The sequence below is a fragment of the Pangasianodon hypophthalmus genome, chromosome 17 (assembly GCF_027358585.1).
Source record: "Pangasianodon hypophthalmus isolate fPanHyp1 chromosome 17, fPanHyp1.pri, whole genome shotgun sequence".
NCBI lineage: Eukaryota > Metazoa > Chordata > Actinopteri > Siluriformes > Pangasiidae > Pangasianodon > Pangasianodon hypophthalmus.
The window spans coordinates 12993696-13017694 of NC_069726.1; the positions used below are offsets into that span (position 1 = coordinate 12993696).

Here is a 23999-nt window from a genome sequence, read left to right on the forward strand (position 1 = left end):
ATAATAATTAAAAAAAAAATAACAGGAGCATGTTGAAATGGAATAAATCAAGTCCAAGGTTGTTCAAAAGGTACTCATATTGAAAGGTCCAGGGAATAAAACGGTTTCTAAATGTTTCCTTGTTTTGTTCTCATAGGGAAGGATTCTATGCAGAACCCTTATAACAGATGATTCCTTTTCAGAAAAAGTTCAAAGTAGAACCATTTCAGAAAGCTAAGCTCTTTTACCATCAGTAGAACCTTAAAGAACTTTTTCATGAAGGCAACTTTTTCATGAAGGCATTGTCACAATACACAATGTATAACAAAATACTGGGGTTTGTTAAAAGATCACCAGCAAATGAATCATGCCACACCAGTGAAAAATAAAAATATAATTGAATTTATAATTTAACATATACAACTATTACTATTCAACACGACAAAAGAGGAAAAATGCAACAGTCTGTACAAAGAGTATATGTTAACTCCCAGTCAGCTGATTCATACTGTACATTATGTACAGATGGAGATGGGCTATGTTACATATGACATCTCTAAAACGTGATATAATTTATCACGCCAAGCAACACACAGGCACAGCAACACACAGACACAGTGGAAAGCATGTTTAAAGATTGGGGTGATTATTAACATTTATCTGAATATTGCAATTAATTGAGCAATTATTGAAGTAGTGTTCAATTAAGTTAGTGCTCCTCTTTCCTAGTACAGGAATGATTGACTCTGGACAGGTGCGTTTTAATTGTGGTGCCAGAAGCAAGGATATTGCTCCAGCATCTTCTCTCATTGTAGCTTGGGTGCCAGTAAGATATTATAACCATCATTGCACCTGTCCTGTTAACCTAAGCCTCACAAATGCCAGGATTACATATTTGCCTACAACAACATACATTAAGTTTTATCCTGTTTTTTTTTTTCTAGTTTTTTCATTCATCTTGAAATACTATCAATTGTTTTAGTTTAGGTAAGTAGTCCTAATTTTGTAAAATAATAATAATAATAATAATAATAATAATAATAATAATTTCAGCATGTCTCATCATATGGTAAACGAGACACATGTATCGGGGGAAAAATGAAATGACGCCTGTTCGCACGCCCTGTGCCTGAAGGTCTGCTCGAGAAATTCTGCCGAGTCACAAGGTCACCTTGCAGTTTTGTGGCTCACAATGATGCACATCACAACAATGTGACAGCAATGTCCTGGCAAGCATCCAGTCTATTTCCAACACCTGAATGGGACCATGCTTGTGTGTGGATGTTCACACACACACACACACACACACACACACACACACTAGAAGAAATACGTGTTCCAGTAATGTAGTGTGTGTGTGTGTGTGTGTGTTTGTATACATACTGACCACATACTATATTGTGCTTATGGTCAGTGCTTATATTGATCACCTCCAGCTCTGCTAAAGCGATTCGGGTACCTGTAATGGACAGTCACTTCAGCCAATGAGAGCTGACGGGGGCGGGGTTTGGGTTGAACTCTGCTCGCGCTCTGCTCCTGTGGAAATAATCAATGGGCACTCAGTCACCGCGCCGCTGCAAGTTGCGCTGGATTTCAACCTGAGCTCTACTCTTCACCCAATGCGCTCCACACGGACAACACACGCTAGTTTTGTAGTAACTGCACTGTAAGAGTGTCGGGAGCGGACGGAGCTTGTGTGAGCCAGAAGAAAAAGCAATCAGAGAAGCGTTTTCATCAGAGTCAGTTTGAAGAATGTTCAACCCGGTGGGCTGCGTGCTCGCGGCGTGGCTGCTCGCGCTCATCGTGTATCCAGGTAACGGACACTTTATAGAGTTTTAGTGACAGGTGCATGATGCTGCTCTTATTGAGTGTTCAAATCCGTTTTGAAACAGCAATGGAAAACACATCTTCATGTTAAAATGATAATACCATAAGTCTTATTAAGATTGCTGCTGCTGCTACTACTACTACTACTGTTACTACAACTACTGTTACTACTATTACTACTACAGCTGTTTCTACTTCTACTGTTACTACTATTACTACTATAGCTGTTACTACTACTACTGTTACTACTACTACTACTGTTATTATAGCTGTTACTACTACTACTGTTACTACTATTACTGTTACTACTATTACTACTACAGCTGTTACTACTACTACTGTTACTACTACTACTACTGTTATTATAGCTGTTACTACTACTACTGTTACTACTATTACTGTTACTACTATTACTACTACAGCTGTTACTACTACTACTGTTACTACTATTACTACTACTACTACTGTTACTATAGCTGTTACTACAACTACTGTTACTACTATTACTATAGCTGCTGCTGCTACTACTGCTACTACTGCTACTGTTACTACTACTACTACTGTTACTACTACTACTATTACTACTATTACTATAGCTGTTACTACTACTACTGTTACTACTACTACTACTACTACTATTACTATAGCTGCTGCTACTACTACTGTTACTACTATTACTATAGCTGTTACTACTACTACTGTTACTACTACTACTACTACTACTACTACAGCTGTTACTACTACTGTTACTACTACTACTGCTACTGTTACTACTACAGCTGTTACTACTGCTGTTACTACTACTACTGTTACTACTATTACTACTACTGCTACTGTTACTACTACTACTACTATTACTATAGCTGTTACTACTACTACTACTGTTACTACTATTACTACTATTACTATAGCTGTTACTACTACTACTACTGTTACTACTATTACTACTATTACTATAGCTGTTACTACTACTACTGTTACTACTACTACTACTGTTACTACTACTACTACTATTACTATAGCTGTTACTACTACTACTACTGTTACTACTATTACTATAGCTGTTACTACTACTACTACTATTACTATAGCTGTTACTACTACTACTGTTACTACTACTATTACTATTACTATAGCTGTTACTACTACTACTGTTACTACTACTACTACTGCTGCGACTACTACTATTACTATTACTATAGCTGTTACTACTACTACTACTGTTACTATTACTACTACTATTACTATAGCTGCTGCTACTACTACTACTACTATTACTACTGTTACTATTACTATAGCTGTTACTACTACTACTGTTACTACTACTACTACTATTACTATAGCTGTTACTACTACTACTACTCTTACTATAGCTGTTACTACTACTACTGTTACTACTACTACTACTACTGCGACTACTACTATTACTATAGCTGTTACTACTACTACTACTATTACTATAGCTGCTGCTACTACTATTACTATAGCTGCTGCTACTACTACTGTTACTACTATTACTACTATTACTATTACTATAGCTGTTACTACTACTACTGTTACTATAGCTGTTACTACTACTACTGTTACCACTATTACTATTATTACTAGAGCTGTTACTACTACTACTGTTACTACTACTACTATTACTATAGCTGTTACTACTGCTACTGTTACTACTATTACTACTGCTACTGTTACTACTATTACTATTATTGCTATAGCTGTTACTACTACTACTGTTACTACTACTACTACTACTGCTACTGTTACTACTATTACTACTATTACTATAGCTGTTACTGCTACTACTGTTACTACTATTACTACTATTACTATAGCTGCTGCTACTACTACTGTTACTACTATTACTATAGCTGTTACTACTACTACTTTTATTACTATTACTATAGCTGCTGCTACTACTACTACTATTACTACAGCTGCTACTACTGCTGCTGCTGCTAATCAAAAATATAATAATAATAATAATGATAATAATAAAACATATCCTGATAAAAATATAAATACAATGAGTTATACTAACACTATTACTTATTTTTTGGGGGCAGTCGTGGCCTAATGGATAGAGAGTCGGACTTGCAACCCGAAGGTGAACCTGAAGGTCGTGGGTTCGAGTCTCAGGTCCGGCAGGGATTGTAGGTGGGGGGAGTGAATGACCAGCGCTCTCTCTCACCCTCAATTCCACTAATGAGGTGAGACCCTTGAGCAAGGCACCGAACCCCCAACTGCTCCCCGGGTGCCACAGCAAAAAAGGCTGCCCACTGCACCTTTGGATGGGTTAAATGCAGAGCACAAATTCTGAGTATGGGTCACCATACTTGGCCACAAGTCACTTCACTTCACTTTTGTGAAAAATACTACTGCTACTACAAGTAGTACTAGTGCTGCTAATAAAAAATATTAATAATAATAATAATAGAAGAAGAAGAAATTATTGTTATTGCCTTTCCTTCTTCTTCTTATTCTTATTGTTGAGAACCAACAGAACTCTGCATTTAGTTTTAATGGTCTGGGTTGTAGCCTTTAAATTTACTAAATGCACTTGCAGTGGTACACCTTCAGAAAAAGCTGGAACCCTTCAAGCACAATTAGTGTATATATTTTACCTAAAATGGTGCATACAGAGTACCTTTAAAGCTTTACTCTAAAAAGTAATTGTAGTCAAATTATGTACCTTAAATCTTTTGTAAAGGTATGGTATGTCCGTGGTTCCAGATAAAGGTACCACCCCAGTGGCAAGGAAAGGTACAGTTTACAGTTTGAGAGTGTACAAAGGAATGTGAAATTTGCTGATGTGTGTAGACGAGAGCAGCTGCTGAGAACGAAGCAGAGGAGGTGAGGGACGGCTCATTCATGCCTGGGTTAAACTGGAGTGTCAGGGAATTAACCTAGAAAATACTTAAAAGCTGGGGCTTTTCTGCCTGGTGTACCAAATTGGTTAAATGTAAAAAAAAAAAAAAAAAAAGGCTGTTTATATCTTGTGCGTTTACAGGCTATTGGACTCGACAGACTTGGTGGTTTTGAGTGAATGAGCCACTGAACTTGATTTGTGTGCTAACAATAAATAATAGGCTTAATAATAGGCTTATCTACGACTTTTTAAGCTGAAATCTTGAAAGTGATGTGTAGCTATTTATTTACTTACTTACTTACTTACTTACTTACTTACCCTGGAAGAATGAATTAGAGCAAACATTTATATCAAATATTGATATCAGTATAAAATTCTGTGTGCAATATCAAACTTTTAAACACCTGCATAGACGTGGTAGATAATACATAAAAACCAGGAAAGTTATCCATGCAGTGTGTAGAGCAACATTTATACAGAATTATTGATAGTGTATGGTTTCATAAAACCCTTTCCAGTTGACTCCAGTCTTGTTAAACCCATCAAACTTTAGTTTATTTAAATGCTTCCCAATGAGAATTATCGTAGGTCCAATAGTTTAAACTATTGATGAACGCGTCTACAAGAACATGCGTATTTATTTTATGTATATGTACAGTAAATTTATATCAGGGTTACTACACTCAGGCAGACAGAGCTCTGGCTCATATCTCATGGGTCCCGTCTGTGCATCAGTGCATGTACTCAGGGTGTGTACAGAAACCAAATTCACTTTGAGGTTGGGATTCACAGGGTTCATTTTTATTTGTATCTCAACTGTCTGATGCTGTCCTTGGACTAGAGAGTCAAGGAATGGCTACATTCTAGGGATGTAAACCTTCCACACAATACGATGTGATTTTGATACTTAAGGTAACAATTTAATATTTAGTGATTCTACAGAGTCTGCTATGATATGATATCTGATATGATGAATTTTGATTCATAAGGCAATGATTGGATGTAACAAAATCGCAGAATCTGCTATGATATGATTCAATTCGATTTAGTCGCCTCCGTTTGATATGTGACCAACTTTGTTCAGAATCTGGGGTAGGCCTACGAATGATGATGTAGAGAAGGACTATTTTAAGTGTCAGAGTTAAGGGTAATCACTGTACTGGACTTTTTATGTGTCAGTTTAAAACATGCATTTTTTACACACCAGTTCTCTGTTTTTGTTTTTTTTTCATATTAATTGATTTGTAACCAATTACACTATATCGCCAAAAGTTTTTTGAACCCCTGACCATCACACCCATATGTGGTTCTTCTCCAAACTGTTGCCACAAAGTTGGAAGCACACAGCTGTATAGGATGTATTTGTATGCTGAAGCATTACATTACAAACCTGTTCCAGCATGACAGTGCCCCAGTGCACAAAGCAAAGTTCATGAAGAAGCCCAAGGGGGGACTAAATCTGGGATGTTCCAGAATTCGTTGCCATTTAAATCAAATGCATTCAAAACATCTAATCATTCCACCCCTACTACATTCTCATTTGAATGGAAAGGACAGTACAGTCCATCTCTAACTATGTCTGTCAAATATCTGCAAGGACACAAAGGAGAATTGGATTGTCTGACATTTGCATTGAAAGCCCAGCCTAGCCTGAACTTTGAAAATATCCTGAAAATAATCATATTAGCTTCCCTCTTGGGTGTGTTGGTTTAATTGCCATAAGTAAGTCATTTTGTGTGGTAAATACCTTATGTTGGAACTATATTGGAACTGTTAAAAAGTGTGATCTTTAAGTGTAATTGCTGTAATAATTAGTTTTGACTGAATTATCATCAGCTTGAGATGTAGTTGTATGTGGTGTTCTGACATTTAAGGAATTGGCAAAGCCAAATACAACATGCATGAAAGAATTATTACAGTAGTCTGAGCAATCTATGAGGTGATAATTTTTCAGGAAACTCTGGGACAGTCTGGAAATATGAATGACACATCTCATCCTCATATGTCATATACAGCATCTCAGGTTATTGATTGCTGTTGCAGGTTTTAGGGCAGTGATGCTGCTTAGCATACACTGCCAACAGATTCACATGTCTTTGCCATTAGTTGTAAATGTTCTGAGTGATTTATTATGGCTGATGGGTTCAAGCTTCTAGAGATCAATGTTTTGCTCCCTCAGCTTTCTGTGACATAATGAGTCTGGTGCAGATAAAGCATTGCAAAGCGTGTCATTAGAAAGCGTGTATATACGAAGCATGTCACATCAAATGTAATTGGAGTTAGCATCAGAACACTCTTATGACACATAAAACAGCTTTTTAATATACAGTATTAAGTTTGGAGTGTATAGTACATGTCGGATTTACTCCCTGCTGTGGCACTGGATTATAAGGTTAAACTGACCTTTTGGCTGTTGATAGCTTGTTATTTCTTAAGGAATTTAAAGATTGTGTAATATTTCTTCACAGCATCTAAAACTGTCTAACTTTTCTTATTCCCTCGTTAATGGATTCATTAATCAAACTGACGGCTAAAGGACCTGTTACAACAATTGCAGGTTGTTTCTGTTCAGTGGTCTGAACGGTTTACACTGTGGTGAACAGCCTCTTTTTTCATTCATTATAAATGGTAAAAATCTATCTCAGATTTGGGAAATTCAATAAACCACTTTCTTTGTAAAGTTTTTGAGAAAAGAAATATATACATACATCCGTTCACCGATCAGCCATAACATTAAAAACACTGACAGATGAACTGACTAACATTTCTATCATAGCCAGGATTAACTTTTTCAGCAATTTGGGCTACAGTAGCTCTTCTGTGGGATCAGACCAGACGGGCTAGCCTTCCCTCCCCATGCGCATCAGTGAGCGCCCATGTCCCTGTCGCCGGGTCACCGCTTGTCCTTCCTTGGGCCACTTTTGGTAGGTACTAACCACTGCATACACCCCACAAGACTTGCTGTTTTGGAGATGCTCTGAAACCCAGTCGTCTAGGCATCACAATTCGGCCCTTGTCAAAGTTGCTCAGATCTTTACGCTTGCCCATTTTTCCTGCTTCCAACACATCAACTTCGAGAACTGACTGTTCACTTGCTGCCTAATATATCCCACCCTACCAGAGGTGCCACTGTAACGAGATAATCAGTGTTATTCAATTCACCTGTCAGTGGATATTGCTGATTGGCGTGCGTGTGTGTGTGTGTGTGTGTGTGTGTGTGTGTATACACTCCTGGGCAAAAAAAGAGGCAAAATATGAAGCTTTTAATGGTCTTAACAACAAATCATTGGTTAGGAAATTTGCAAGAATTAAACAAGTAGATAAAGGAGGTTAGTGTGGGATAGCTTGATTTCTTTAAATGTTTAAGCCTTGTGTCCCTTGATGGGCTGCATCAGGTGTAGCAGATAACCAAATAATGACTAAACTTTTAAGAAAAAACACATCCCAGAAGATATTTTTGGAAAATTTTGTTGCGTTAATTTGAATTTTACATCAAACATTTTAATCATTATCATGATTTTACCTTTGCATACATGAAGACTATATAAGTGAATTTCCCTGTTTCTAGCTTTTCTCTAAACAAGTTCACTGCAGCAAAAGTAAACGAGGAAATGGTGGCACAGGAGCTCTCAGGAGTGCATTTGTTTAATTCTTGCTCATTTTCTATAATGTGTACATATATATATATATATATATATATATATATATATATATATATATATATATATATACATATATATATATATATAAATAAAATCAACCAACTCGACATCAACTTTTCATACCATGTTGATTCAACAAGATTCGAATGAAATATGTGAGGTTACATTCTCCTTGGATGTTTGCATGCTTTGAGTGCCTTTATTCCCCGATGACTCTGTGCCACCAGCCTGTCCAATAAAATAATCATATTATTATGACCTTGCCAGAGGTGCTGAGTGTGCCCTGACACACTCATCGCCAGTTCTCTCGCTCTTTCCCTCTTTCTTTGCTGCATGTGCGTGTATGTTTTAAGGAGCAGATGCACGTTTGCGGCAAATCAGTCAGCTCAGCAAAAATGCTGCCCTGCTGTACTGAGCAGCGGCAGAAAAATAAAAGCAAATAGCAATGCACTGTCTCCATATTTACTACAGTTAGATAAGCATTTGCTCATTCACCCTGGCCAAGCTGAAGGCCAAAGGGGAGGAAGAGGGGTGCCAGAAAGACTGAGCTGCAGATGCCAGCCCCATATGCCATCGCGAGGGCCTGTGCCCTTGAAGAGCTGCATGTTTTGTTGAGCAGGGTCATTTGGTACCAAGGCTCTAGACTGGTGATGCAAAGGTCCCGCCATCAGGCAGAAATTTTATATGAAATATGGTCATTAGCATAGCCTTTGAATTATGCCATTTGGGCACATCCTGTTTGTCACAAATGGTACAGCATCATCTGTGCAACTGCATAACTAATGTTTTTTCTGAATATAAAGTTTGAAAACCATGAATAGACTGAGCCAACTAAGTGATATATACACTTTACTCTAAGGTTCATGTTATTATTGAACTAATGCTTTCATAATGATGTATATGCACTACTCATTAGCCCATCAGGAAACGATGACGCGTATACATTAGGGATGTATCCAAATACAAATACATTATTCGGATTGAACGGATAATGTGTTTTAAATGGAGATATGAATAGGAGGTGCACTATTATATATTTTTTTAGCAAGCTTACCAAAAAGGCTCACAGGACATCTTGTTGAGACTAGAGATATAATTTAGCATTGGGATCCTACAGGGTGCAAGAAAAAAAGTCACGCAAGTGAGCGATCAGGGAAGGCAAGTGGGCACAATGCATTTACTGCATGCTTAGTAACTACCTGGTCAGGGTCATGGTGGTTTGGGAAAAAGAACCAACTTAATTTGTTAGAAAATATTGTGGGAAAATATTAATTTGTTAATTTGCTATCATGGGTAGGTACAAACAAAAATAATAACTGCACTAGCAGGGTTAAGAAAAAAAGAAGGCCTGCCCACATCTCGAGTTGAGACAAATTATGCACTCTAGCTGAGATTGAGGATCTGTCAGAGCCAGAATTCACACCCCATGCTGACAGTGATGCCAGTTCTACCTGTAGTTTTTAGAAAATCCAATTTAGACCACGCCCACTTTGAGTTTATATCAGATTTTCAGATACAGATATTTGGAGCACAACATGGAAATACAGATACAGATAGTGTCATTGCATTACACCCTTACAATATTCGTTAACATCCATTTATATATATATATAATAGTGTATATAGTATGTATAATAGTGGTAGTAGTTAAGTATTAACATCTCCTTAACTTGTTAATTAGTACAGTAACTTGCAGCATTAATAAAAAAATATATATTTACATTATTAACAGTCTTTTTGTACCCAAAAATTAGGGAAAATTGGAAACTTGGAAAATTCAAAGCCAGTAGTACTACAAAGTTGCTGTGAGGCTTTACTTTATTGGAGTGATGTTATAAATATGGTGTTGATCTCATAGGAGCATGATCCATGTGAGCACACAGTAAGGACTGTGGCATAGAATAAAGTAATACGATTAATTGTTAAGACCTAATTTAAAGTTTTGTAGAAGTGATTTTGGAACACAGTAGTATAAACTCTAGTTTGATGCCACTGGTGAAAATCTTCTGCTTTTTTATACATTATATAGATATTTTGTCTGCATGTATAATAAATGGTATATCCCAAAACAAAGATACAACCTACAACAGACCCATCATAATGTAAGTAATTTTTTATTAATACTGCAAGTCATCATTTTCATTAACACAATGAGTTAACAAGATAATAATTAACTATTACCATTATTAATGGCATGTATGATTCAGTTGGCTGTTAATGTATATACTTTATTATTTCCTGATGATTATCTCAATGTCTTAATTAATTATTATGGAAGCTTTAGTTGCAGATTAATATATGTTCATTTATGGACCTTATGGTGTTCCCAGCTCTAACATCTTGGATGGGTTTCCCCCCACTGAGTGTTTCTATAGGACCTATTTTTTTTTTAGCAATGCAGCAACATATGTTCAAAAAGAACGAAAGAAAAAAAAATAATAAACACAAAAATCATATACTAAAACTGTACTCTGCATATATTTTTGCCAGTTCTCTATATGTCTTCTAGCTATTGATAGATGAACTGTGATGTCAGTAATTCTTCTGATCTGATTAATATTTACTGCATAAGCAGTGTACACACAGGGGAGTTCATGAGGCAATGTTTACAGTGCTATATGTACCTTTAGTGCCTGATAGAAATAAAGGAAATGGGGTTATATTACTAGTCACCTAATTCATTTTCTTGCCACAATAACCAGATGTCATATGTCCAGGAGATATGTTTATCTCATTTTAGTCCTTTGGAAGCATTTTCTAATTTACAAAATACTGTATGTCACTTGAATGACAAGTCAATGCAACTATCCTTTTAAATCCATTTAAAGACTGTCTCCATCCACCCATAATGCAATCATGTCTCGAAACAATAAAGGCTCTACAGAGCATATCTGAACTCTGATTTCCTCCCTTTTCTGTGCTTTGGAGCCGAATCATAACAGGATCTGTTAAGAGAAGGAGAAAGAGAGGTCAGCTTGAGCACAGTCAGCGAGCCCAGCTGAGCCTTTATTTCTTCAGCTGTCATTTTGCATTTGTGCTCTGTGACTCCCGAGCCCTCACTCAGAGCTTTGGCAAAGAAGACCACTGTGATTGGGGTAAAAACATTTTTTTTTTCAGGACACTTTTCCCTGGGACAGTCTACACAATGCTTTTATCATCTTCTGAAAAAGGAACATGTTCCAGTGGGCAATTTCATGGGCAGTGAGGCAGTGCTGCCACTTTGTTAGAGCTGGTTTAGTTTTTAACAATCATGGAATACTAGGGGAACACTACAGACTGCAGTTCTGTTATGACAATGTAATGAATACTGTCATCTCTCTGGCATTGCAATGATTTATAAAATCCTGTGAGAAAAAAAAAATAGGTTGCATTTGCTCATTATTCTGTCAAAATCTGGCACTTCCAAGGAATAAAACACAAAGAGGCATGCTGTTATAGGAAAATAATCAATGACTAGATAATGTGATGCAGCCCAACAAGAAGCAGAGTTAATGTTATCAGTGTTTAAAATCAGCTTTTTAGACGTTTCTAGTCGCTGTGCAATGTACATGATATAAGTTAGCTCTTGTTATCACTTACATAGTAACAGCTATAAACAGTCTCTCACTACCCTATCTTGTTTTAAATCATAAAGTGAATAAGACAGAAAAAAATGCAGCTTGTCATGTTACCGAGAAAGCACAGTCCTCCATATTGGACTCTCCAGTGGTAGAAGATGTACTGACACTGGAGACTCTTTCCATAAATATTAAATAAACGTCTTTGTACAGGAAGCTTTACCATATCAACAATGAGATGTTTTTCTTTGATAAATAACAACATGCTATCTGATCTAGTTATTGTTAGGCTTTATTTTTTTTTAATAACATCAAATAACATCTAACACATATCTTCCACTATATGATCCACTATGTCCATCAGCTGCTGAAAACCATGGCATGTTTGCAATAGCATGTTTTAAAGCATATATTTTAAGACCGTTTTATATATCTTCTAATACTAGGTGAGGTTACTAGCTGCACATTGATTGTGCTTACATCCTTTAGTATTTTGAATGGAAGCAGACAGCCCAGTATTGGTGATGAGATAATCGAAGAGTGGGCTGTTCTTGTCAGTGTGTTCAGCATGCTGTGATGAAGCCGTGGAAACCTCTCCATCTCAGACAGATGCTATTTCAGCTTTAAATTGGAGCATGAGTGGCCTTGATTTTCTTCACAAACTACTCAATCTGCACAGCCATCTCACTTTCTAAATGTCCACTCAGAGAAGAATGTGTTTTCCGTCTGCTAGATTAGGGCTGTCCAGACACTCACAGCTCTCCGAGTGTTTTTGACATGCAGCATCAGTTCACTGAGGAAACAGATGCATGTCTGCCTCACACTTTTTCTGTCACACTTTAAATGGCGGGTTGCTGAGTGATGCAGGTTTTATTTTGAGCTACAGAAGACCTATACTTGAAATGACACTGATCATTTTAATATACATGCTTATTTTTAAATATAAACACAGTACGTGGAAAGGGGAAAAGGAAAATAATATAATCTCACAAAACTTTTATTTAATAAGAACACAGACAGTGAGTGTGAGGAATAGGGACTGTGGTTTTTACACACTGTTCCTCACCTATACACGCATACACATATGCATATAGAGGCCAAGAGCTTCAGGTAGTGGTTATATCACGCATCAGAATGGTGTTGAAGATTAGAAGAAGACTAGATAATGTTTTTCCAATCTTCAAATGTCCAATTTCGCTGATCCTGTGCCCAGTGTAGCCTTAGATTCCTGTTCTTGGGTTACAGCAGTGGAATCTAATGTGGTCTTCTGCTGTTGTAGCCCATCTGCTTCAAGGTACAGAATGATGTGAATGTGAATGATTGTAAAGACTGGTTATGTGAGTTACTGTAAACTTCCTGTCAGCTCGAACCAGTTTGGCCATTCTCCTCTGACTTCTCTCATCAACAAAGCAGTTCCACCCACAGAACTGCTGCTCCCTGGATCAGCAGTTTCTGAAATACTCGAACCAATCTGTCTGGCACCAACAAGCATGCCACGATCAAGGTCACTGAGATCACATTTTTTCCCCATTCTGATGTTTGGTGTGAATATTAACTCAAGCTCTTGACCTGTATCTGCATGATCTTATGCATTGTGCTGCTGCCACATGACTGGCGATTGGCTGGTTGGATGAGTGTATAACAGCAGCTCTGAAAGTAGTGCCATTTAAATTAATTCACAGATTTATGTTATTTTCTTTGTCTTATTAACTTCAAGAGAGAAGAAAACAGAGGCTGATGAGGGAACGACTGTTTACAGCTCTTATAATGTAAATGATAACAGGAACTAACCATTTTGTGGACTTTACACAACATTAAATGTAACTATCACCAGTTAAAAGCATGATGTGTTTTTTATTAATAACGTTTTATTTATCACACCACATCACACCACACCCTCATATTTTCCTTTTACAGGACTCCTCATTATGTTTTATTCCTTACATATAGTTTTAAATACTTATATTTGTAGCATTGAAAACGGTATCAATGTCTATGTACTGTGTCTTAACCATAACTGTTTCCTTGGTGACCTGCTGTGTAGGAGACACTACCTGCACCACAACTTTGTCAGCACTGTCAGGACAAGATTGATTGATTATGTTGGGCAGAGTCCAGGAGAGAGGGACCTTTTACAGGAGATCTGCAGCTGAAATGGCTCTAAGCCAGGCACTCATAGGAAGCAAGCGATAGCTCTGGAGAAAAGTAGGGGGTGAAGGGGCTCATGCAGACACGTGCATTTGCGTACACTGTCCTTCGCATTCCACCTAAAAGAGAAAGGCGAATGGAATGTAGAAGGTATTATGAGTGTAGGATATTTCAAAGACATAGCAAAGTATGATGCTCAAATCCCAGGGCCTTATCCGGTTCAAATAGGAATGTAGTAACTTAGTGTATTAACCACTTCAACTCCACGGAGCCGTAGGCAAGTCCAGACCTACACCCTTCACTCTTACAACTACATACATATCATATTAGTTTCACTGTAGCTACTGTGCTGTCATGCTTTAACCACTTTCTGAGGAAACTATTCTCTTTAGAGCATCACTGCTTCTCTGCTCTTTGTTTTTTCTTCCGTGAAACTACAGATGTTATACAAGATAAAATATGTCAGTTTGTCAGTGTGGACTGTTTTTTTTTTTTTTCTGTCTACAGGAATTTTACTGTCTTCTTGCCTGGTGCTTGAGCTGCTGTTTGGTGTATAAATCAGTTTTTGTCTATCATCTCTATTTTTTATTTTTTTTTTGGAAAGAAGATTTAGCTAGGTTTCTGAGTTTCTGGTTCTGACAGAATGCATAATAGCCAATCAGAGGGTGTTATTTGGAAGCGGGACAACTGCAGCCGTTTCATATTGGCTCTGGCAGGGAAAAACAGTGAACTAGAGTGACAGGAGAAATTTAGCATGGTTTATTTAGTGATGCTAAAGGCTGTCTGCAACTGAAACCAGTGTTCAAAGCTCAGATGTTAACTTCCCTGTAAACCAGTAAATACAGCTTTATAATCACTGGCTTAAGCAGCCATGGTGAACAACTGACTAACAAGCTCACCTTAAGGAGTTAACCTCATGTCAAGACAAAACTGTGTGTGTTGTCATCACATATATGAAGACAGTCAAACAAAATACATTGCCTAATAATGATAGTTGGCCACTATGCTGCTATAGAATATGCAAATTGACAAGAACTAGTGCATAGTATAATAAATACACAGGATATTATGGGAAACTAGACAGTATACAATGAATACAATAAACAGCTGATGTTAAAGGCTTTACAGCAGTGAATATTTATAGCATCTGTCAAATTCAAGGAATTGAGAATAGATCAGCTGCACTGGGCAATTTAATTTAGCCTCTGCATTAGTTTCACTTCTACTTGCTTGTAATGTATCATTTCCTGCACTATTCATCCCAAATTGCACCCAAACCTTGCACTCAAACGTCACTATCCTTATGAATAAGATTCTAATATAATTAAAAGATTATTATTAAAGTGATGCAGCAGTACACCAAAATGGAACCATCACACTAAAGATAACGAATATAAATATAATAAACATTGTACAAGTAATAAAATATAGTGAGTAAAACAGTTCATAGAAATATGCTGTAACAATAACATAGTATGAATTAAACACGGGACAGTAGTTTGAGTGTTTGAGATACAAGAGGATGAGAGCGAGTAATTATCCATCACAACAGCCATCAAGTGCTTATGCAGATGAGGTTCAGAGGCCTGATTATTGACGTCGAAGTACAGAGACACTTTGTACAGAGACACTTTGTGAACAAACAGTATTAATGCTGATAATGAAGAGACGGAGATGACTTTGCATTGTTAATGCAATGCTAAACTCTTTGAAAAAAGAGTCCCTATAGATGATCAAGAGTTTTAGCCAGGGGTTTAAAAAACATACTGAGAAATTATAAATAAATGCAAGTACATTCCTGGGCGAAAAAATGCGCCAAGCCCGAAATGGCAAAATATTAAGTTCATCCCGGTGCAAACCCACACTAAACCATGACCCCACCAGCTACAGCAGATAAGCATCAAAATCAAACAGATAAGCAAAGATTTCAATATGCACCATTGTAAGTAATATACAAAAGACTGAAAAATGTAGGTTCCACACCAGACTGGTGCATTGCTGCTGTCAGTGTTTAGACTTTCTTGCTCACAGAGCGGGATAACTCCTTGTTCGTGTAATGAACTTAACAGTAACCTATACCTTGTATGGCAGAGTACTATACTCCAGGGCAAAAAAAGGGCCATGCACAAAATGGCAAAATATTAAACTTTTAATGGTCTTAACAACAAATTGTTGGTCAGGAAATTAGCAAGGATTAAACAGATAGATAAAGGAGGTTAGTATAGGATAACTTCTCCCTTTGATTTCTTTTTGTGGCCCTTGATGGGCTGCATCAGGTGTAGCAGATAACCAAATAATGACTAAACTTTTAAGAAAAACAAACCATTCAGGAAGATATTTTTGGAAAACTTTGTACACCAAGACATGTGTTAGTTTGAACTTTACATCAAACAACATCAAACCTTTGTGTACAAGAAGACTATATAAGTGAATTTCTCTGTTTCTAGCTTTTCCCCAAACAGTTCACTGCAGCAAAAGTAAACGAACAAATGGTGGCACAGGAGCTCTCAGGAGTGCATTTGTATAATTCTTCTGACCAATTATTTGTTGTTAAGACCATTAAAAGCTTAATATTTTGCCATTTTGGGCTTGGTGTATTTTTTTTGCCCAGGAATGTAAAGATTATGAGTCAAAATTGTACTAAGTCAAGTACTAGTGGAAGTATCCAAACAAAAATGTACTTTTGAAAGCAAAAAAAGTTGATACTTTTAAGTATATTCAAGTATTAAAAGGTATAATGTAAATGTTCAAATGATCAAAATTCGATGTCATGTTTTCATGTGTAATTCAATGTCTGTAAATATGCAGAATTAACGTACAAAGTTTGCTAATGAATTAATCAGAAGTAAAATAATAAAGTAAAATTGACTTGCTGCCAAGCCATTTAATATTAGCTACTGGAATCAATGCCAGTCTAACCTAACTAGCAAAGAAAACATGCTAACTTTGTTAATATAGCTAGCTAATATAGCTAGTTAATGTTAGCAAATTAGCAAAACTTATCTCGGTTTGCTTTTTCAAATTAGATGGAGTTCATTTTATACGAGTCTTTTCTTAGTCCAGTATGCTGAAACATTTTACTGAGGTACGGTCCTCAAGTTCCACACTGCAGTCCAGTGTCTTATCCATATTCAGACACACACGGATAGCTATAGCGCTAACTACATTGTGTTGCATGAGAAGGGGACCAGAGATGATGAATTGGCACCTTTCTTGATAACTGTTTTTTCTACACTGATGAACTTGATTAGATGCTAAACTGAAATGACTGGATGCTCAACTGAGTCCGTTTGATTGCTACATAGCGTACATTTATTGGCTGGTTGTGAGAAGAGACTCTCCTAATTTGTAACACTTTAAAGGTGTAATGTAATTAAGTACTATTCAATTTTAATAATACACAATTAAAATATAAATATGCAAAAATAATACTTAAGTATATTAATGAAGTACAATGACTCAAGTATTTTCCTCCAAGTATGTTCAGAAAAGCAAAGCCTATGTTTTAGGGTTGAACAGTTGAAGAATTACCTCAGAGGGAAAAACAACAACAACAAAGTTTAAGGTGCTAAGATTGTAGTTGCTATATATTTTAGTGGAAACAGTAGTAGTTTATTTGACACACAGTATATTGGAGGTAAATTTTCTGTAATACTCTGCTCATTTCTCCAAAAAGAACATCCGAAATCACTCACCAAAATTCAAGGCTAATTTATGCTTCTATGCAGACAAGCTTCATTTTACTTGCACATAGATTATGATGCAATACCTTTCAACCTACTGTTACGATGTCTGCGGCGGTGTTCCCAACACCCACGAACAAACACCAAACACAGATTTTATTTTTTTCACTTTTTACAATGATGTAAAATGGAGTGAACACTGTGCTTAGCAAAACCACTGACAGCATTTTTTTCTATGTATTGTTTAACTCAGTGAGAAAGAGCAACAGACATGACATATTTCCATGATTTTGGAGCTGTAACACAAAGCCTGTGGAGTGGAGATGTACTCAGATTGTGACAGCGAAAAAGAGACAGCAAAGAGACAGGAAAAGATTCTGTGGTGCTTCAGTGTTGACCTCCACAGCTTCAAATGCAAGATAATCTGTTGTTTATCACACCCTCTTAGTGCTACAACACAAATCTTCTCCTACACTTTTATAGAGCAATGTGTTATGTTTAGAATTAGCTGTTTTTGTGCAGTCTGTGGGAAGGACTACAACTTGTTAGATAAGAAAGGTAAAAGCAGGTCAAGCGTTTCATGTTTAAATCTGATTGACATTTTAATGTCAGAAATGAAAGGCTTTAATCAGGTTCATAGAGGAACCATCTCTGCATCTCTGCATACAAGCACAGTGTTGCTTTTATTACCATTGTCACTGCTTAGTATAAGGTCTTCAGGACAGAGGACTTTGTGCATTAAATGTGACTATAAATTGTTAAAAAGTATAATGTGTCATTAACAAATACATAAATAGTTGCCAAATTGCTGTAGTATAAAAGGAATAAACACTTTGGGACATGCAGTAATTGGAAAATAATCATTATTAGGGTGTACTTCACATCACTCCACCCTGAACTTGATTGCTTTTCTGTAACAGCATGCCCTGTTATGTTTTATTCTTATATCGATAAGTGTCACTGGATGCATGTGTTACGTCAGCTTAAAGGTGCATTAGGTAAGATAAGTCCCTTTTTTCAAGATTAAGTCTCTATTGTATAAGCATGTAGGTTGGACATTCGAATAAGCCCAGCCCAAACCCATAACCCCCTCCCCTCCACCTCCACCTGATTACCGGCCCTGTTTACGATGCTTCGCCTCCTTGATTTACGGTGGCCCATTGAGTTGCATGTCTATAAAATGCCTGATTAGAGGCCCATCAAAACAGAAATAAGTTTTCTCAGCTACTTACCACACTTGTGCAAAGGCCTATGGCTTAAACCATTATCACATTCTACATATTTTCAAGGTTATTTGTATGTAGGAGAAATAAATAATAATAAAAAAAAGATTATTGCACCCTTAACATAACAAGCTAATGGCAAATTGTTGTTGTATAAGAGGAATAAAATACTTTGGAATTGCTGTTATTGGAAAATAATCATCTTCTGGGTGGGCTTTGCATCTTACAGTACAGTACAGTACCACTCTGTAGTTGATTATTTTTTCTATAACACCATGGTCTGTTATGTTTTATTCCTTACTTATACCAGTAAGAGTCACCTGATGCATGTGTTATTATTTAAAATAAATACCTCTTAAAATAATAATAATCATACTAATAATAATAATAATAATATTAAAATGTAATCACTGGCAGAATGCTGTGGTATAAGAGGAATAAAACTCTTTCGGATACGCTCTTATTGGAATGTAATTGATTATTTTCCTATAACAGCACACCCTGTCATATTTTATTCATTAATTATAAGAACAGGAGACATTTGATGCATGTGTTATGTCAACATAACATGAAAAAGTCTTATCGGAATGAAAGTTTTTCTTACCACAGTTTCTTACCAAAATATATGTAAAAGAGTACATTTTTGCCTACAAAGAGGGCTGTGTCTGGAAGGCACCGCATTTTTTTTTTTTTTTTTTGCAGTGAAATGATGGACCCCATCTGTATCAGTGCATTGTGTATTCTGCATTTGTGACCCAGCTTGAGTGTGACAGCTGTTGGCTGATTTTTGAACTTGGCACAATTAAAGAACACATTATTCATATTAAATTCTCACTGAGAAGCCTAGTCCAATGAACAAGACACAAAGGTCAGACAGGAGCTCACAGTTGGGTTTGAGTGACCTTGTTTGCATTCAGGAGGAGCAAGAAAGCGACAGAACGATCAAGATAGGAACACGGTATTTAGGAAAATACCACGTCAGATAGGCAGGCATTAGAGATTTAAGCTGTCATTTAAATCTCAAACCTGAGCATTTGTGAGAGTTCCTTTCAGCCAAAGACCTGATTCCAGAGACAGATTAAGATGTCTGTTGGGGTATGTTATGGGGGACAGGAGACAAACGTTGGCACAGAATTGCTAATGTGAAAAGAAGAGAATTGAGGGAAAACAGCATTCTGTTTTAAGGTAGTGACCAATTTTTAAAAAAAAAAATTATTTGTTTTAATTATTATTGTTGTTGTTGTTGTGACTGTTGTGGTTGTGAGTGTTGTTGTTGTACTTTATATGGCATCTTCCTTAAAACCTTCACAAACAGTATAGAAAGCTAGATATAAAGACACAGACGAGAAAAGGAAGAGCTGGAGGCGCAGTATGGAGCTCTGTGTCTAGAGTCCTCAATGCCAACATCAATTACATCTTCAAATTAAACAGCGGGACAGAGAGCATGCAAATACATCCGCCTGCCAAACCACCCACCACATGACTGAACTGAAAAATATGGACCCACACACACACCGACAGACACACACATTCACAAACACACACAGGGAACCAGATGGAGCAGAGGGTCAGTTAATTCATCCTGTGTGGGATGAGTGTAGAGCATGTGCCCCCCTGATTTATCGCGTGTAGGTTGCTCTTACGTCCATCTTGGATTTATCTCTCACACTTACTGCCTCGCCGTCTTCAAGCATGACCATGTTTGAGTGGGACAAAATGCAGCAAGTCATCTTTGTAGGAGACAATAAAAAAATATTTTTTATTTCCCCTAGATAATCTTACTATTGTGCCAAAAGGAGTAAAATGATTAGTCACTTCAGTGAATGTAGTATTAGAAGCATACATACATCAAAAGAATAAACAGCCGGTGTATTGAATCCGGTTATATGAATATAAATATGAAAATAAACTTTACATTTAGCACTCCGCTGATAGGGATGAATGGTTTACTGCGTCAGTTTTAGTCTTGCCTGTTACTAGGGAATACACGTAAGCCTGTCAAACATGGCTATCACATGAACATACATGGCTATCACATGAACATACATGGCTATCACATGGACTTCTTAAAGTACGGTGATTTTTCGCATACATGCACAGTGAGAAAAACCCCACAGAGCTAACATATATCGTGCAATAATAAAGGCCGTAAACGAACACGAATATCTTTGTGGTGCTGAATGTTAGGAAAGAGCAGATGGGTATTATTAGGTAATGGGGAAACAGGGGAAAGGTGCTGTTTCTTTCAACAGCCTGCTGACAGCAGGTGGTCTATAACTGCAAAAGCACCACACAAGCTCCTTCTATTCTGAGTTCTCCAACTCCAAATGTTTCCTTATGTTTTCCAAAGAACAGAACCTGAAGAAGTACCCTAGTATAATGCAGTGCTACAAAACAACAACACAAGTTTCTCATCGGTTTTATTTTTTTTAATCAGTTTAATGACCACCTTTTGCATTTTAATGTGTCAAACATGACAAGGCAAATGATTATACTATTATAATTAATTGCTTTTTCCTGTTGTTGCCACCTCTGACCTGTTTGTTTTCCATTTGACTCCTAATTAAAGCTTCATTTAGATATGTGTGTTCTTTCCCGCCGTGATTACTGTTCAGCGGGTGCTCTGCTGGTTGCAGTACTGCAAAAAGTCACAACTAAAATTAGGACCCCCTATTTTCATCATCATAGTGCAAGCAAAATAAATAAATAAATAAGGCATAAGATCGTGGTGGTGTGTATTTTTTGGTATTTTCATGTTCATTGGTGTGGGAGGTAGTGTAGCAGTTGTAAAAAGGGGTGAGGTTAGATTAAATACAACAGCAAGTGGTAAATTATAATGCATTTCCTCTGTTCTCAGTTACTTACAGGGCTCTAGGGTTATGATCATACTGCACATGCAAAAACAAGATATAAGACTGGGGTAGATTATTTATTTTCCTGACCATCTGTGCAGGTGGTAATGTGGTGCAGAATGGCACAACCGTGTGCTCAGTGCAACTCGGTGACATTTCCGCAATGACATATAATTATGACATAATGACCTGGGTTTAGTTTCAGGTTCCCAACCGCACAAACTGGGGTCTATGACCCAGGAGATCATAGATGTGTCCACTTGCACTCAGAATTTATTCTGAGAAGAAGTAGTTACAGAGAAGTGAAGAGGAAGCAGAGAGGAGAGAGCAGAGCAATAGACCCTTTGTGATTGCATGTAGTTATATAGGTCTAATCAGAGCAAAATCATTGGCCAATCTACATTAACATATATAATTCACCATTAAATGATTGGTACTGCCTATAACACTATTATGAATATTCATAACATGATCGTCTGTCCATTACACTGCACTTACATAGGTGAAACAGTGCAAGAGGGGGTGTGACATTTGAAATCTGTCAGCACAATAGAATAGCCATTGAAACAATGTTATACAGCGTTTCAGCCTCCCATTTCAAGCGACCGTAAAGTGCAAAAAGTGTCCAGCATTCCACACTTTATTTTTAGTTTTATTATATAACAGTGCACCAAATCAGATTGAATTTCCCAGTGTGAATGCTTGACTTGAACTAAAATATGCAAAGTATGCCATATTTTAGCACTGAGGCCCTGATTTACTAAGATCGCAAATAACAAGTGCTAATTTGTGTGTGCAATTGGATAAATTGAGTAGGCATATAATGGGCTTGTTGTGGGTGATTTATAAAGAATAATTGCATGAATTAATTGTGTGCAAAGTAGGAACAATATTGTCACGTTCACCATGGACAACCCCCCTTTCCCCAGACTGCCAGAGGGTACCCTGACTCGCATTTTTGAATTTCTTACCTTGTTGTCTGCCTCACTTCCTGTGTTTGTGCACACCCGTTTTGTGTTCCCCTAATTAGTTACCCTATTTATAAGTTCTGTGTTTTCCCTCCTTAGTTGCCAAGCATGTTATATGATTACTGTTATGTTGTTGCGTTTGCACCTTGAGTAGCTTTTGTTTTCTTGTCGAGTTTTCCTTGCCTTCCCTTCCCTTGCCATATCTTGCCTTAGTCTAGTCCTTTGTTTTAGTTTTCTTTTTGGTTCTTTTCCTGTCTTTTGTTTTTTTAGTTGTTTTATCATTAAAGACTTCTGCAGTTGGATCCGACTCCCTGGATTTGTGACAAATATGCAAATAAGGTTTTTGTGAGTGCTATGTGTTCATGATAGCTGTGGCAAGTTCAGATCTCTAAGATTTCTCTTCGAAGAGAAACTGAAACTTGCCACACGTATATAATCACATGTCCAGTGTAAGACTGGTTAAAGGTGATGTCAAAAAACTGTTCAAAATACAATATAAATGCAAAATAAAATAATGTATGTTCAGTTCATTTTCAGACACTATTTAAATACTACTGGCATTTAAGACGTGAATGTATGAGAAAGTAAAAATATGAAGGCGGCTTTGCCAAGGTAATATTCACCATTTCAAGAAAAAATGTGATCATTTTAGATGCTAAGACACAATCTCAATAAACATTTTAAAAATTCTCATTATTAAAACATAGTAAATGGCACAATTTTATATTCAAAAGGAGAAAATGGGCTTCGAAAAATACCTGCTTTTTTTGTAGGTTGTATTAATTTGCACACACAGTTATTGTTCCCAGAGGCTTTCAGGTTTAGTAAATCATACTGTGATCTATTTGCATAGATACCACTCTGTATTTTGCACTTATAGGTAGACATGCCCTAAATTGCATATTCATAAATGCTACAAAGTTTTTTTGGCATCCATCGGAAAATGGACTAATGTGAGTTGCTGGTTTGGCATGGCATGGGTGGAGATTGATATTAGGTGAAATACTATGTATTTTGTACAATAATCTGAATTTGATAGATCTTTACACTTGTACAATGACTGGCTCCTGTTGGCTGATGCATGTTTTTACAGTATTGTGTTGGTATGACCTGTCTAACACATCATTCCAATTGAAATGAATGGTATTGGTGTGTTTTTGATGTATCCCAAAAAGCCAAACATGCAAAATCTACAAAAAATTCTATTTTACTTATTGGAAACATGCGA

At 36.8% G+C, this 23999-nt stretch overlaps 1 protein-coding gene across 1 annotated transcript in view; it reads left to right on the forward strand.

Annotated features, from left to right (window-relative positions):
- Window positions 1–1537: 1537 nt before the first annotated feature.
- Window positions 1538–23999, forward strand: part of opcml (opioid binding protein/cell adhesion molecule-like) — a 221030-nt gene continuing 198568 nt past the window's right edge. Inside the window, exon 1 of the mRNA XM_026942052.3 lies at window positions 1538–1792. Coding sequence (XP_026797853.3) covers window positions 1732–1792 — 61 coding nt within the window. The 5' untranslated portion in view covers window positions 1538–1731. The remainder of the gene's footprint in view (window positions 1793–23999) is intronic.